At 43.4% G+C, this 17664-nt stretch overlaps 1 protein-coding gene across 31 annotated transcripts in view; it reads left to right on the top strand.

Moving 5' to 3' along the window:
- Positions 1-17664, top strand: part of CADPS (calcium dependent secretion activator) — a 210863-nt gene that overhangs the window by 125578 nt on the left and 67621 nt on the right. For 17 of the 31 annotated variants that reach the window (XM_039558671.1, XM_039558670.1, XM_039558664.1 and 14 more), the window contains 4 exons: positions 3514-3701; positions 13703-13804; positions 14636-14699; positions 15449-15572. In XM_039558671.1, coding sequence (XP_039414605.1) covers positions 3514-3701; positions 13703-13804; positions 14636-14699; positions 15449-15572 — 478 coding nt within the window. Of the gene's footprint in view, positions 1-3513; positions 3702-4759; positions 4916-13702; positions 13805-14635; positions 14700-15448; positions 15573-17664 lie in introns of all 31 variants that reach the window. The other 14 variants (XM_039558666.1, XM_039558645.1, XM_039558657.1 and 11 more) reach the window with 1 other exon arrangement.

Genomic DNA, 17664 nt, shown 5'->3' with positions numbered 1-17664 from the left:
AGAAGCTACCAGAGCAGTGGAGCTCCCCTCAGCACCAAGACTCATCCTCTTCGGAGTGGAGCATCACCAATTAACCATCTTCTTTCAAATCACCCATTGCAGTGTTGGAAGGAACAGAATAATGGCCTGTGTTCACCTACGCTTGGTTTCACGTGCTTCTTTATTTACTTTACCATGGTTTTGTACTGATTATGGTATGCCCTCAAAAACTGCAAAAGCTCCCACTATTCTTGCTGTGTCTTTGGGATGTTGGTGATAGCACTGTGCTGAGTTGGCTGGAGGAGCTGTGAGCCCATGGTAAGCCTGCTCTGTCCACTGTGTGCCACTGGGCAATTCTTATTCCCTACAGGACATTCCATGCAAGGTCCCACAGAGTTTTGCCTTGTCACACCTCTTGTTGTTTTCAAACATGGACATGGAGGTACCAGAGAAGACTTACCCTGGCATAACTCAGCACTGCCTCCTTTCCGTGGAACCAGGTTAAACAACACTATTGTGAGCCCAGTCGCAGACTGAGCCAGGCATCCCTAGGAAAACAAACAGCCTGGCTGACTCATCCCAGCCACGGCAGAAGTGATGTTTACTGTCAGAGAGCTCTGTGCTGGGGAGGGGGAAGAACAGTTTCTGCAGAGTTTACAGAGTGGTCTTGCCCATCATCCACAAAATTGATACTATTTCCTGGACTTTTGAGAAGAGTTTTCAGCTGTTCCAGCTTAGTATGGACTGCACACACATGTGGGTCTTCATTCTTTTCACTTGGATGTGTGTGTTGTTTCTGAAACCGCCCTCCAACTCTTCCCAAGACTTCCCCACCCACTGCCAGCATCCAGCTCACACAGCCATCTCTCTGCTGGAGCTGTATTGCCCATGATGTGTCAGGATTCATGGAATTTGCATTATACAGCACAGCATGTACTGGGGAGAGATCTTCAGAGTACCCAGCCTAACTGAGATGATGTGAAAGAGTCAGGTTAAGACATCCATGAAACAGGCCGCCAAGATTAAGTTCTCTTGGCTTTACTATGATAAATGGGAAAATTCAGCTACTGAAATGTGAAGTTTCCCTCAAAAACTCTGGTTTTCTCAAAAGTTACTTTTGCCTTTAGAAAACTGGCCTATGTGTCACCAGCCCTGACCTTGCTTTTCCCAGCTCCAAAGCTCCCCTGGCATTCCCTGCTGGTGCTGGGACATGCCTCCTTATCAGAGCAGTTCAGCTTGTTGAACACAGTCAGTGGAGCTCCTTGTGCTCTGTGTCCTTCCTCCATTGTCCCTTCCAGGTTTCCTCATGTCATTGGAGACAATCTGTGAGGCCATGCTGAGCTGTACCTATCTGTGCTGGGGACAGACACCCCATGTGTCATCTCTGTCAGCTGCATTTGCCAGGCTGGCTGCGTGTCTGCTGGTTGGGCCAGGCAAATCTTCATCAAGAGCCAGGATCTGCCTGAAGATGTTGGGGATCTAAATACCGCCTTTCATCAAACCCTGGGGTTTTTTCTCGGGCTGTGGGGAGCAGCATTTACTGCTCCATTGGATCCCCGTTCAGCAGCGTTTCATTTCCTACCTCTGCCATACCAAGGAAGACCTCCTGGTCCTTCTGGGCTCTGGATCTGCTGCCTGTGCTCTCATGAGGTCTGGGGCTCATCACTGAACCTCTGAGCTCTGCTCACGCTTCCCCTCATTGCACCATGGCAGTGATTTTGAGTGTTGATCCCCATCCCTTCTGTTCTCCTGAGAACCAGCATATCCCAGACCCTGATTCAGGGGAGCAGTGTGGGATGTTCTAGATTACTGGGTTCAGCCTCTGCTTCCTTTGCCTCAGACTCTGATACTTGACTCCAATGATATCAGTACCAGCCTTCCCATCACTGTCGGTAGAGCCAAGATTTCACCCCATAGGGAGAAATGAGTTCTTTGTTTGTATTAGGTGAACATAACAATTTCAGCTGCACTTCTACCGCTGTATCCAAAAGCAGAACAGTCACGGTATCTCCATATTTTTACCATTCCCGATCGTGAAAGACTTATGTGAAGAGAGACAAGGGATGGTCCAAGGATGTAAGAAACAAGCAACATAAAGAACTTCAGAATCAAGCACAATACCACCAACCAAAAAGCAGACAAAAATACCATTAAAAGTGGAGAAGGCGAATATACTCCTCCCAAAAAATAGCCTTCCAGAGGGCCGTCCCATCTGCATTGTTCTGTGTCTTCATTTTGAAATGTGCACTTCTAGTGATCCCAGCACTGTAGCTACTCCCTATAGCTATCATTTTCCCCTCATTATTTTAATTCTTTTCTCAATCTGTTTTGGAGTTGGCCCAATAAGGATGAGCAAATCCTTCTCTATGTCTTTGAGCTCTTAATTGATATTTCTTCAACTCTTTTCAAAGCAGCTATTTTGGCATCTAGAAAAGATTTGGTGTCATCTGAGTGGTAGAAAATATATTTTAATCTTTCACAGCAGTGTTGTTTCTAAGATGTAGCATTTGGGGTAACAGATGGGGTGGCAAAGAAGTTGCCTATAGGGGCAGTGCTCTGCCTCAACTACTCTCTCGCCCGCTGCAGGAACTTTTCAATTAAATGATGAAAGATTTTGCAGCTTGATGCATTCCAGAGCTGCGTCTTAGCAATTGTTTAGCACCCAAATTTCCATGTAAATATTGACAATTTTGCAGCATTTTGAAAAGCAATCTACAAGATTATTCTTGTTCTCATTAGTGCCTTTCCCAAAGGCAGAGGCATGCTCCACTTTGGCTGTACCGGGACCTTCACCGGAGCTGTCTCCTTGCAGGGAAGGGCATCCTCCTTGGGAGTCCAGACATTGCACCACAAGCCTTGTGTCGCCAGTCCCACCAGGACTGATACAAAGAAATGGTCTGAGGTTCCTGGATGTGTAAAGGAACCCTGCTCTTGAGCAGACCTCCCCTTGTTTCGGTGCCAAGGGGCTGGGCCATGTCAGAGTGTGTCGCCAGGGGCACGCAATAAGGACAATGGGAAATGTCCCTTTCTGATACTGCAGAATTGCATTTCTCCATCTGCAGGACATTCCTACCTGCCAGATGCAAGAGAAGTCATTTCTCAGTGTAATCATCTTTCCCCCAGATCAATCTTTCTGCTTCTGGCCAAATGTACAATCCCATCCCCAGAATGAGACTACTGTTTCACACTGTTTAAAGAACCAAACCTTTGTCATCTCTTAAAGGTGTCTTTTTTTTCCTTTGGTCTTTTTTGCTAGGTGCTGACATGAACTGGCCTAACTTTTCAGCATTTTAAATAACATTTCCCTTTAATTGTAGCATAATATGTTTTTGTTAATGGTTGCACTGAGTATATGCTGTGTTTGAGTGATGATGTACAGACTGTATTGTTTGAGTGACCTCTCTCCTTTTTCCTTAATGTAGCCTTAGGTTTGTATTTCTCTTATTAGAACAGTTGATCACTACACCTCCAAATCTGATAGCCTTTGTATTTAATAACTTATATTTAAAATCAAGTCTCTTTATTTCTAAACAGGGCTGGTTTAGTCCTGGCCAGGTCTTTGTGCTAGATGAGTATTGTGCACGTAATGGAGTGAGAGGCTGTCACAGACATCTCTGCTACCTCAGAGATTTGCTAGAGCGCGCAGAAAACGGAGCTATGATTGACCCCACCTTACTTCACTACAGCTTTGCCTTTTGTGCATCACATGTTCATGGCAACAGGTAAGGAGTTCTTCTTGGCTAGCAGCGCCCTGCCAACAAGGGATGACTTTGTCAAATATAGGTTTCCTTGGATAATGCACAACAGTCCCCAATTTGTTTTCACAGTGGATGTTTGGCAGCAGCATTTCTAGTGGCATAGTCAATTTGTTTGTTTGTTTCATTGCTTGTTTAATGTAAGCAGTAAAAATGCACATAGAGGATCCAGAAATGAAGGTTTTTAACTTACTTGCCCAGGCACCTGCTAAGATGCAGTTCTGAACAAGATAAGGTTGCAGTCCCTGTGTCTGTCACAGGTTGAATAAATAGAAGTAAATTATACTCTGTGCTGATTTAATTGCTGTGCAAGAGGATCTGACAAGTTGTAGCAGTGAAATTTTCAGCAGTATCAAACTTCAGTGCTCAGAAGGGCTTTAAGCCCTTGGGCACCCATGTCTCATTTAAAGTCCACGTGACGTCAGTTCAGAAATTGCTTAGATGTAACAGAAAATTATATCTTGCTCTATTATAAAGCAATTTAAGTTTCAGAAGAAGGCAGTTCCTTTCTCTCAAATGTGACAAACCTTTGATGGGAGGAACTGGAGCTGTGCTTTTCCCCCCCCTGTTTATTTTGTTGACAGCTGTGTCATCTATTGCAGCTTCTTTTTCTGCTTTTTTTGTTAATTTATATTGTATACTTTGAGATATTTTGTATCCTACATGTGCTGCTGAAGAAAGGAATGTTATAAAATAATTAGGTGTTTTCATATACCCTCTGGTAAATATCAACCTGAATTATGACATGCATTGCCCAGGTTTCACATTTCAAGGCTGCCACTTGGTTTTGCAGTTATTTTCATACATCTTGTCGTGGAAACCAAGTTTTGCTTCCTTAGTTTCTTTTTTAGTTCTGACTTTCCGTTGCTCATTCATTCTTTCTTTGCCAATTGTTATATGATTTCAGTTGTTTCCTTTCAGCTTAAGTTCCTTTCGTTTTATTTTGAGGTTTTTCATGCTTTCTTCTTGTTTCTTTCACTTTTGCTGCCGGCCTTGCCCCTCGCATTTCAATCACTCCCCCCAAGCCAACTCATGGCAGAATTACTTGGTGGGTCACAGCCAAGTGCAGACGGTGAGGGGGGAAAAGCCTCTGCCACTGAAACGGAGACAAAAAAGGACTCCAAAAAGGAGTCCAAAAAAAAGAAAGAGCCCAAAACCCAGCCGAATCCAGAGCCAAAAAGGTAAGCGAAAGTGTGCAGTGCACAGGAGTGTGTTACTGAAGGTGCCTCAGTCACTGAGCACACTGGGCAGTTGCATCCCCACGGCTCAGGGAGACCTGACTCTGGCATTCGGGTCATGTGCTCTCCTGGGAGCTGGATGGCATTTGGGCACCCAAGTCCCGTAGGGGATCAGAGACTTAGGTTTTTAGGTGTGTGTTTAGAAGATGGCTCACATGGTGTTTAGGGGATGGGACCAGGCAGTGAAAGTGGCTGCCCCATTGCCTTTTGTCCTAGGGAGGACTCATCTCAGCAGACAGCTGGTGTGGGAAGAGGACCTGGCTCAAAGCCCGTCTGGCCCATAACAGAGAGGAGGTGGGATGCTCATCACAGCTACCCCGTGTACCTCTGTACATAGTCCAGCACAGCCAGGGCTGAAGCCTTCTCTTCATCAGGGTTGGCGGCAGGAGCTGTCTGATGGTATGGGCCAAGGTGACAACCTTCCATTCCCTCTCCACAGGGCTGGAGATTGTGGGCTCAGAAATATGTCATGCTTTCAAACCAGTCCCATGCTATACAGCTGTCCAGGGCTGTGTGTGGCTGCTGTGCTGTGCCGGGAGCTGCTGGGCACTACCAGAGGGGCAGTTTGGCCACAGACGGGCTATTTCAGTCACTCATTTAAAATATTCCAAGAAAGGAATGAGGTGTTTTGCTATGACTTAGCTGTCTTTAGCTGACAGTTGACTTCACATCCAAAAGCTGAAGGTTCATGTTCCTTCTTGGTCTGTGCCGTCTCTCTGTTGCCTGGGGATTGCGGGAGGCTCTGTGTGGGAGCTGCAAGGCTGCAGCATTGCGTGTTCCCACCAAGGGCAGGCTCTGGTTAACACCCAAAAGTTTGTTATGGAGTCCAAGGGGTGCAGTATCTGGCTTTTGCTACCAGAAGGTCACAAAAAGGGACCACGGTGGGTCTCAAAGAAAAACGTGACTTCGTATCTTTCGTTCCTACTCTAAGCAATATGAATATCTGAGTGGAAGAGTCAGGATTTCTTTTCAGAAAGCTGTTAAGGCCACATGCATCGTGCATGTGCGAGCTGGCTGGCAGAGACCGATTGAAAGACAGTATTTACCCATGCAGTTGCAACGTGTGTAAAGCTTGCTTTAGCTCTGTCCCTCCCTCCCACCTGCTGTGTCCATACATTGCTCGTTGCCTTATGACTGGCCCTGCTCTCCCCAGGAAACTTACAGCTCTTGGCTGAGCTGAAACTTTCCATGTAAAATTTGTCAAGGTGGCACACCTGCCCCAGGACCCGGCACAGCATTCAACAGAACATCTGTGGAGCAGCCATGCATTGCATTGCTGTTGGGATGCACAGTGGTCTGGGAAAGACTGTGTTACAAGGCGTTTTTATTTTTGACAAAGGCTTCTTTTTCCATTGAATGTGGAGAAGTGTTGATTTTCTTCACAGAAAAGAGTTCCTTCACTTTTAGACAGTAAAAACCCCTGAACGGATGGTTTCGCTTTCCCCAGGATGAGGTTGGCTGTCAGACAGAATATGCCACCCAGTAATGAAGGTCGAGCAGTGAGGTAATTTCATGTGGCTATCAGTCTCCTGTATTAGCAGCAGACAGTGATGGAGCTGAGGTGGGCTGTCTGTTTGTATCGTGTTTGCATAAGGTCAGGCAGTGAGACAACAGTCGCTTGCAGTCAGCGGGAAGTGCAGGCAGGCTGCAGTGCGGATGCTGAGGACACCCTGAAGGTCAAGGCTGACAGGATGACAGGCGTCAGCGTGGGGATGATGCCTCCTCGCCTGTCCAGCTCCTGCCTCGGCAGCACGGCCGCACCGCAGCCAGGACAGGAGCAGGAAGGCTGCTGGTGGAAATGCATCTCTAGCTTGGAGCTGACCCTGCGGCCGCAGCAGGTGAAATGGTCAGAATGGGATTTTGTGGACAGTTTGGAGCCCTGTTGCCTTACATGTCAGAGTTTGGTCTCCCCCTCCTTTGGGCTCATGTATCTTATTCAGACCCCTGACATGATCTCTCCATACCAAGGCTGTAAATCACTGCTATTTGCATGACAGTCACCTTAATTTTTCTCTTAATTTCATCTTTTTCACAAGTAGAAATGGAGTTTAATGTAAATTACTTGCCCCAAGTTTCACCTCCTGAGACACCTGACTATGCAAATTCAGGGTGTGAGGAAAACAGGGACCAGCAAGAGCAATGTCCACTTGGTTTACTGTCTTCAGGTACTTGCTCTTCACTGAGGCCAAGGAACTCAATGCTTTTTAATTGTTGTGGTCACTCATTAGCTAGTAATGGAGTTTGGTCCACTTGGTATCACAGGATGCCTTTTGTAAAGACCTATCATTATGAAAAAATGTGACTTCTGATGTATTTACATAGGTGACAGGTAATAAAGACACGGAATTATCCAGACATCCAGCAATACATGTTGTATGTTTATTGATGTCTCTTTGCTTTTGGTACCACCACTATGTTGCTTTTCTTTGTCAATAGTCCTCCAGACAACTAGAAAAGGCAAGAGCAGGAATGGTTTTGAAAAGACACTGTGATTTGGGATAAACTTCTGAAAGGATTTACATGGGCACCAAGGTCTTTCCCTGTCTTCTCTCTCCAGGTTTTCGCTGTCCTCATGTCAGAGGGCTGTGACAGTATTGCCAGTGTTGTTTGACACACAAAGAAGTGATGTATTAGAGGAGCCTCACTGCTTCCCTGTCTGCACATGGGAGAGGCATTGTGGAACAGAAAGTTGAGCTGCGCTTTTCTAGGTCCAAAGTTAGTGCCTAAATCTTGAGCAGTGGTTCCTGACCCTTGCAAAAAAGTGGCTTTCAGGAATGGCCTTGGTTTCCCTTGTGCATTTTTTTTGATTTAGGCATAGAATAGAGCATTATTTTTAAACTTTAAAGTTAGCACCATGAAAAACTCTTTTTGTGCTTGTTAATCCCAAACTTTTAAAAATCAGACTTAAATATTGATCGTTTGCATGCTAAATATTAGCAGACCGAGCTTATCAAAATCAGGATGCTGGACTGAATTCCCTCCAGTCTAATAACAACCAAACACCACAATATTATGCAAGTTGTTCAATGATGATTTACCTAGGATCCAAGCAGCTACAAGTCTCTCTGTTAATTAACTGGGTATATTAGTGACTTCCCTTTCTTCTGTAAACTGGCCTCAAACCTGTTTTCAAGAAGAAACTGTTTCCTTAGCTAATGTTACCATTAGCTTTCATTACTGTTTTTACTACTGTAACCCAGCAGAAATAATGCTATTGTCATAAACCTTCAGGAAATGAAAACTCTACATGACATACCTGCAATTTTTTCCATTATACTGTCATTACATATCTGGTCTGTTTCATATAAAGATTTCCACACAGCTAGTTGAAACAAAAGAAATACAGGATTATTTTGGTCCCTTAAGTAGTAAATACATAAATACTTTATCATGATATCTTCGTGTACTTCCTTAGAGCTTTGTGTTGAGTTTCCACATCTCATTCAGATGCCCTGCCCTGGCTGCAGTAAGGCAGGTTCAATCTGGCAGGGTGTAACCCTGTGGTGAGGTGCCGGCTCCGTGTCCCATCCAGCTCCACAATCAGCCTGTGGTGACACAGCAGGTGCTCCCACTGTCTGTCGGATGGGATGCGCTGCCTGTGCTGAAGGGCTGGCTTGCCAGCCACCAGCAGGTCACCAGCTCAGTGTGAGAGGCTGACGTGATTCATCACAATGGGTGTAGGATGGCAGGGCTCAGAAACCATCCGGTGCCGGCACAGTGCATCAGGGGTGCGGATCGCACATGAGAATCAATGAGCCGTGACTTGGCTTGGTGCTGCAGTGTGGAGGAGAGCCCAAGTGAAAGGAAGGCAAGAACTGGGAGATTAAATGGTTCCCATGCTTGGCAGTACCTCATGGGTGGCTGGGGCAGTGCCCAAGAGCGCTGGGGTGAACAAAGGGCTTCTCACCAACATTTCCCACATGGTGTGAGTCCCCAAAAGAAAGTGGAGTAGGGGGAAAATTGGTGTTTGCTGAATAGGCTTTTTTCCTAGGGTTCTAGGCAGGTGGACTCCTTCAGGTCTGGTCTGCTGGGGGAGATGTGAGAGGCGGCCGTGATCCTGCCCACATCTCCAGAGCCTGTCCCCGTGCAACCGGTGGGACTGCACGCCGGCAATTCTTCCTGCCTGGGATCCTGTGAAAGCCTCTCCTGACACATGCCGTCCAAGGCACTAATCATCGATGTTTACTGTATAGCTCATATGTGCTGCACCTGGCAACCAGCAAGGGAGCTGAAGGCAGCACGTGTTTTATATTTGAGTTGTTACTTAAAAAATCAAATTATTTGCATCAGTTTTTGACATTGTTTTTTTCCCTCGGCTCTGCATGCCAGGGCTCACAGTGCATGCAGAGATCTGCTTGCTATGTGTAAGCAATATTTTCCCCAGGAAAAAAAAAAGTGTAGACAAGTTAAACATAAAAGGTGTAAAAGATGGTATGTCTTTTCATTTAGAAGCCGACATGGTATTTCATGGAGGCTTATGTCAAAGAGATTAACGCGCTCGAGCTTTACTGTGTATTTATAATTGCATACAAATGCATGCTATTGCTTCATATATTAATCTTTGTTAAAAAAATCATTTTGATATATTTGTTTTAGCAGCATAACTAGCCCTGGGGCACTGGGTATAATTAGAAAAGGGCATGGGGGGGGGCGGGACTTGTAGAATAAAGCAGTGGCCTTAGGATCACAGGTCCTAATTATAATTTATAATTAACCCCAGGATTTGCACAAACCATCTAAGCTATACAAGGAATATCATTTTTGCTGTTTAAATTGCAACCCTTTTTTTTTAATTTCACCACCTGCTTTGTTGATGATGTTGTTTTTGGGCTTAAAACTTAAAAACATGGGGGGATTAGGAAAGTGGCATTTAAAACTTTTCCTATGAAATATTTACAGTGGGAATTTACTAGTTTAGAGCCAACACAGTGAATCTGCAGCAGAAGGAGTGATCTGAAACATGTTTACTTATAATTAAAAATCTCGTTAGTTATTTTTCTTGCCTTTTTTGCCCTTTTACTTCCCTCTCTGCCCACAACTTCTGCCGTACACCTCAAGTACCCATGAGCAAGAGCTAGAGAACTGGATGGAATTGTGTCTCCACACAGATGGAGACATTAATGTTGTTTGTCCAACTGAATTCTTAGACCCAAACCCATTTTGTCCCTCATGCATTTGTATATACTATGTACATCCAAGACTTATTTTTCACCCTTTTGCTCTCCTCTTACTTCTCATCACTGCTTCAGTGCAATAGTGATATGGTTGTGGATTGTGTGTGAGAACATCAGTTCCTGCAGCTGCAAGAGATGCTGCTTGCTGGAGGAGTTGGTGCTTCTGTCCATGAGATCAAATAGATAATATCAAAGTTGAGCTGGAGACCTTTGCTGAAAACAAAATTACCAGTAAGCATCAGAATGAGCTGTGCAGCTTGAGCTTCTCCTGGGGATTTTTTTCAGCCCCATCAGCCATGTACTGAAATTTTCTAGAGCACAGAAGTGAATCTTAAATTACAGTGATGCTAAGCTGTATAGCCTTTGTGTTCTTGCAAAAAGGAAAAGAAATATGTTCCCTCAGAAGGATTATATTTTCGAAGTATATTTGACTTGAATATTTAATTAGGTTTCAAAATTATCGAGCTAATAATTTAAGTGGAAGGCTTTGGGTAGTGTTTTTCCAGTTCTATCTATATCCTGCATTTGTCACTAATTAATGAGTTTCTAATGCTTCAGCTTCTGGGAAGATGAGCAACATAGATTAACATAACTAGTAAATCCAAAGATGTGCAACTGGGTTATAGTATTTGAAATTTGACAGAAACATTGGAAGTATTATTATTTGTGACATGGCTCAAGATGGGGGATTGTGAGGAAAGCAAAGATGACAGAACTGGTGCTAACCACTGTGACAACAACTTGAAAAGCAGCCGACATGACATCTTTCCTATCGTGCTGACGAAAATGTCAACTTTGTGAAGGACAGTGAGAAAATGGTTTGCCGAAAATTTGAAAGGTAGATTCAAGAGATGCTCATCATGTCAGATGCAATATAGTCCACAGCTGGGTGAGAAAGGGAGTCCTTGCTGTGGTGATGGCTCTTGCTTGGCAGGCCCTTCCAGACATCCACACTGCTCCAAAAATGGCTACAGCTGACCTGTAGATTGTCTCAAGTTTGCATGAGACATGAGAGTGACTTGTGCTTCCACCCAGCATGGAGGGACTGGTGGCTGGAGCCACTGGATTTGTGTCCTCCTGGCTCACACAGATGCTAAGAAAGGGAAAGACCAAAGGATTAAGCTTTCACTGTGTGTGTGTGACTCAGGGGTTTAGTTGGCATCCCTTCAGGTGTTGTGACTTGGTCAAAAACCACATTGGCCAGAGGTTTTCCCTCCAGAGCTCACCATTTGTCTTTGTGTGGGTCAGTGATGCTGCCAGAGCTGCCACTGCCCTGCCAGGACACAACTGATACTGTCAAGTCAGCCTGTGCTGGGTGCCCACCAGAAGTTGTTACATGGTGAGTGCTTTGAGTACAGCAAGAAGCTGAGATTCATGTGAGAGGGCTGCAACCCAGCCCAAGCTGTCAGATCCTGCCATTAAATCTCACCAGTTGAGGTTATTGACCCAGAAAAGGGTAACACAATTTTCAGACCATTTCCAATCCCTCAGCAAATCACTACTAGGGCAGGCAGCCTTTCCTCCCTTGTTTTGTCAGTGCTGACACAATTAACCCAGTGACACTCTGAGCTGTTGTGGGTACAGGGGGAGGACTGAATGCCAAAAGTCAAACGAGGGCTTCAACCCTGCACCTTAATGTATGGCATTTATTGTGGTCTGCCTTGAATTATCTCTCTCTGCCTGGGAGCAAACCAGGCACTGTGAGGTGCACAGCATCACAAAAAGCATGGACATCTCTATCTGAATATTAAATATTTTATGGAACTTTGGAATAAATTATATTAAGCATGTTAAGACATTAATTTTTGCTCAAAATCTAATTTGAATTTTTTGTGGCTTGCTCATTTCTTCAAAATAACTAGTACTAATTAGTTACTAATGAGACCAGATCCATACTTCCAAAATTGTTTATGAAATGTGTTCCCCAGCTGAGACATTTTATCCAAGTTTCAGCCTAAATCTTTTTTTCCTATTTTTTTTCCTTAATACACAACTCAATTTGGCAAATAATCAAACAAAGATTCTGATTAAATGCTGTTTAACTTTAAATACATGCCCTGGTATTCAAGTCTTTTTCTGTGTCTATGTTTCAAGTTTTATTTAATGTATATTTAGCTTTAAAATTTTGCAGTAAATATCATGTATGGTTTGCAAGTTCTTCTTCCCAAATGTTTCAATGGTTTATTCACCTGTGTTGGAATATCAGAGTTCATATTTATGATATTAAGAGCTTACTAAATGTAGGGTTGAGGAGAAGTTATTGCACAGATTTTATAGATTTTATTTTTTTATAGATTTTTTTTTTAAAGTTTAGGGCCTTTGATTCTTTAAGAGGAAAATAAAGCCAACCAATTAACCCCTGTCAGGAGGTTCATTAGAAGCTTTGTAATCCCTTGCCAAGTCTTTTGTAAAATCAAATCAGTCTAGTACTGCGGATTTATGCAGCTTAAGATGAGCACTGGAGGAGGCCTTTAAGTAAGAACATTTGTTCAATTTTAAGACGTCTTACATTACCTAAAGAGTGCCTGTGCCAGCAGAGTTGCCCAGGAGTACACAAATCCTTAGACTTTGCTCTCCAGCAATAGAAAGAGTGCCAATGATTGTGTGCCTGACCAATCCCTTTGGTGGATGGATGGATTAGACTTGCTCTCTTCCTCTTGCCTGGGATGCTGCTGTGTAGTGGATTGTGCCATGTGGGTGTGGGGGAGAAGGAGGGGATTTCTGCTCTCAGCTCTTGGCAGGGTTGGCATCAGCAGAAGTATGGGATGGAAGAGTACAGGGACCACGGCATTATCCAGCCCCACAAAGAGCCTTGGCATGGATTGTCTGCACACTGTGCTCTGTGAAAGATGAGAAATATCCCAAGGCAGCTGGATCTGGGTGTCTCACAACACACTCCTGTGCACTCCTTAAATACAGGAGCATCAAGTAGTCTGAGAAAATTTGTGATAAATTGCATAATGTGTTCATTTTTATAAATTAAAATTAAACGCCCAAAGAGGCATCGCATTTTCAATGCAAAATGCATGTCACTCTTTAGGCACATTTCAGCAGAATATATTGAAGATGGTTCACTTCAAGAAATCTCTATAATGGGGTGATTCAGCGGTTAGAAAGGAGTGCAGAATTTTATATTCTGTTTATATGTATGTCTGTCGTTGATATTCTTTTATACTGTGAATTGTGTTAAATTAGCAGCTGAATTTTTCTGGAGAAATTCAGTCCCTCTTTTGCCAGCAACGGGCTCAATCCTGATGTGAGGCATTGCACTCCCTGCATATACCTGTATTTAGAAGGGAATCTGCTTTTCCCAGCTTCTTTAATAATGAAAGTAAGGGGGTGGGGAGGTGTCCATACATAGATTACCACTGTGAGAGAGGATACCAGTTTATTTGTTTATTTTTGATACCTTGGCAGCAGTGCTGCTGCAGCCACCCCTGTCTCAGCATGGCACATCCTTTGTCCCGGGTCTCACAGTTGGTGAGGTTCCTTTTGGAAAGGGCAGTGTGCTGCATGCTGAGGTGGAGCCTGAGTCATTGTGGCATTTCTCCTGCAGGCCTGACGGGATAGGAACTGTGACCGTGGATGAGAAAGAGCGTTTCGAAGAGATCAAGGAGCGGCTTCGTGTGCTGCTGGAGAATCAGATCACACATTTCAGGTAAAGGCACAGAGCCCAGGGTGAATGCGAGAGGAATGATTCCTCACAGCTCCCTCCTATAAGCAGCAAAGCCAAAAGGCAGGTTTTGAATGCATACAGGAATTTTGCATAAGTGACACAGACCTACACAGGGCAGTGAAGCGTGTTCATAGCTGGTATGTGATTTTAAATATATATCCTTTGAAGGATATTTCAAACCATCTTGCTCCCATAGGCATGGTAAAGCTGTGGATTTTTTCTAAACTATAACAACAAAAGATCCCTTACCCTCTTACTTCTCTGTTCCTCTCTGCTCAGTTATTACTCTTTTATCTTCTCCCTAGTATTGACAGGCAGGGCTTTCTGCAGGGATGTCAAAGTATGGAAAAGGTTTGATACCCTCCCAAAAAGGGATCAGTGGCCCCCAGCACACTGGTAAGGTCAGGCAGGTTGTGCACATTCACACACAGATGGGTGATGTGCATTACCTGTACCCTGGTGCATCACCAGGTCTCCAGCTGGAAGTAAATGTCCTTTCCAGAGGAGCTTTTCCCCCCCATTTTTAGAAGAAGATGGTATTATCTTTCTCCAAGGAGACCTAAAAACTCTCCAGGTGACACCCAGATTTAAGAAACTGCTAAAACTATCAGCTTATTACTAACCCGTATTTTCTTTTGCTGCCTTAGTGCCTACACCAAACCCTTTCAGAAAGTTACCCTATAGAAAGACTGCTTATTCCAGGCCGAGAGACTGGAGAATTGCTTGGACATATTTAGGAAAGCATCCTTATCACTCAGGAAAGGCTTGTTCATGTGCACTTGGTCTAATGCTAAGATGATGTGCTTTTTCTAGGTACTGCTTTCCATTTGGCCGTCCAGAGGGTGCACTGAAAGCAACTCTGTCACTGCTGGAAAGGGTAAGCATAGAAATAGTAGAGGGTCATTAGAATGACCTGTATTCATGTATCCTTCCAACTAGAAAAGCCTGAGAAGCTGTTGGCTTTGCATAGGACATGTAATTAATGATAGCTTACACTGAAGTGTGGGGCTTGGGTGGGATTGGTGTCTCCTGCCTCAGCTGAGAGGCAGGTGTGTAGCCTGACCACTAAAGGCAGCACAGCCTGTGTCTGTGTTAATAGATAAGAGTGAAGGATCTGCCTTGCAAAGAGCCATACCACAGACCCTTGTCAGCAATGCCTGGCTGCTGCCTGGTGAAATTCCCATCTTGAGGCAGACTTGTTCCCTCTGGATGTATAAAACCTGCTCACCATGACCCTCCCTATCCCCATTCCAGCATTCCTGCTGCTCCAACATCCTTCCTCTGCTAACCTGCAGTATGGCCAAGCCCAGACCCAAACACAAATCAGTCAGTAGAGCCTGGGAAGGGCAGAACATTGCCTGGGACTGGGCAAATTGTGATAGATCTTAATGTCATACCCTAAAACTCATAACAGATCTCAGGACATGCCATAGGGCATAGATACAGAAGGGGAATAATACAGCACAGTCCCACATCTCAGGCTGACCAAGGTGACCTTGTAGTGGATTGTACACATGCCCTGAGAGCCACACAGCACCAGCATAGGAATGGATGTTTGTGCTGGGCTTGGAGAAAAGCAGTTCTGTGTGCCTGACGCCACAACAAATCAGATTTTCTTGTGTCAAGGTTCTGATGAAAGACATAGTTACTCCAGTCCCTCAAGAGGAGGTAAAAACAGTCATCCGTAAATGCTTGGAGCAAGCAGCTCTAGTCAATTATACTCGACTATCAGAGTATGCCAAAATTGAAGGTAAGGCTCTTTCTTTGTGAAATTACAATTTTTCTTATGTTTCTAGGTGGCAACTGTGGCTGGGAGCTCTTTAAAAGAAGCTCATTTGCTATTTATTCTCTTGTAAATAAAACTTGTGATTCAGAATCATTTTTGTGGTGTTGGCTTCAGAAGCAATTAAGAATGGAAGCTATGCAAAACGTTTCTTTTTCTGTAAAAGAGAGAGGAAACAGTTAAAAAGAACTGTGGCTTTTTTTTCTTTGATCATTAGTGCATTTGGCCAGTGGTGTAGTATTCAGACTCGTCGTGGTTTTAAAAAACAAATTGCAAAATACTTGGGATGTCATCTTTGCAGCTGAAGGTATACTGCAGCTAATTGCTTGTGACATTCAGGAGACAAATGAAAAATAAAAAGCTGAAAAACTGTTTAATCTATGTTTAATCATTTGTAGCCAATTTAAAATGTCTTTTTTTCTGGGAGTGTTTCATTGTCTTTGCAGTTTGCATTGCAGTCATTGATCAGTGATCCCATACTTGCATCGGATTTCTTTCTTGTCACTCTAAATCTGGCAAAGCTGATATTATTGACCTTTTAAGTTATGGCAGAATAATAATCAGTGACCAGAGACACATGTAGCCATCAAAAAGACATTTTAAAGTTTGCTGGAGGATATGTGTTACTGAAGCTCTATGATTCAGTCGTTCTTTATATGTTATCAGTTTATGTTGGTACCTTGTTGGCTGCTATTCCCAACTTGAAACTCCCACTCAACTTTTTCCAAGTTCCCAATTACTTAAACCTGTGTGTTCCAGATGAATGGTATGTTCTGCTCTAGACTCTGGGTTTCTGTTGTGTGTGATGTGAAGCTTTCCCACAGCCAAGATTATTGTTGTATCCCTATAGGACAATATTGAGAGGAGAAAAAACAAACAAACTAAAACTCCCTCTGATTTGTTCTTAGTTCTTGTTTACATGAAAAATTGGGTTGTTATTATACGGCAAATTGTCCAGGTTCTGTACATGACATGTCCTCTCTTTTTCCTTTTTTTTTCTGTCTAATGATGCAAATTGTGTACCAGTGGTAATGAATTCATTGTTATGCATCCAGTGAGAAACACTTAAGAATTGGGCACTAAAAGGATGTCTATCAACTCTTGACTTGGTAATGAGTGACAAAAATAGAGAAGGAACAAAGGTTTCATAAGCACTGTATTATCAGACAATTTATCAAAGTACTCAACTTCAGAGGATACTTTAATTGGTGTATTCTGTAAAATGCAATGTTTAAATATACTTGACAAGGATGGAGAAGGACTGAGAATCAAAAACAGCTTTTCTGTTGATGGATGCTTCTACCCTGGCTCCCTTAGGTTCTCTGTATAAGTATCACTAACTCGTTGGTAAGATTTGCTCTCTTCTTTCAGATAAATCTATGCAAAAACAAACTTTATGATCTGTAAGTAAAAATGCATTCATTTCCAAAGTAGAACAGTTAGTGTGTACTTTTCCTTTTGTGCCTCAATTCTTCTTGGTTGTGTTAATTATCTGCCCTCTCTTTTTGCACTGTGACTTTTAGGTCTGGGAATACTTTGAAGCAACAAACGTGGTTTTTTTTCCAGCTGCCTTTTCAGAGAAATAGTTCATTCCACACTATCTGCTCTCTTCTGCTTTTCTCTTCCTTTATCTGTGATTGGCCACAGCCACTTTTTGATGCTATTTCTACAAAAGTGGTTGTAACACCAATTTCCAAGCATGCTGGGATTGTTAATTTGAACAACCCAACATCTACCAGCTGCATGCATCAGGTTTTCTCTCATAAGCATAGTCCACTGTATAGTCAAATACTTCCTTAGAAGAGCAAATGACAAGTTTACCTTGGTGAGACGTGTTCCTGTGTGCCAGACATGGCTTTGAAATCTTGCTTTTGAATGACGTTTGTATAGCCACATGTTTAAGGCACATTTGTCAGAAACGCCAAACCAAATCAGTGGCAGCAGTGCTTGAGGCTATGCTTATGAAGAAATACCTGTGAAATAGATACTGAAGGCTGAAATCCTTAGTATCTTGGAGCCTTAAACCAATGAAATTTTATTTCCCTCTATTCATGATGTT

The sequence above is a fragment of the Corvus cornix genome, chromosome 12 (assembly GCF_000738735.6).
Source record: "Corvus cornix cornix isolate S_Up_H32 chromosome 12, ASM73873v5, whole genome shotgun sequence".
NCBI lineage: Eukaryota > Metazoa > Chordata > Aves > Passeriformes > Corvidae > Corvus > Corvus cornix.
This window is presented reverse-complemented; position numbering and strand designations above follow the sequence as displayed.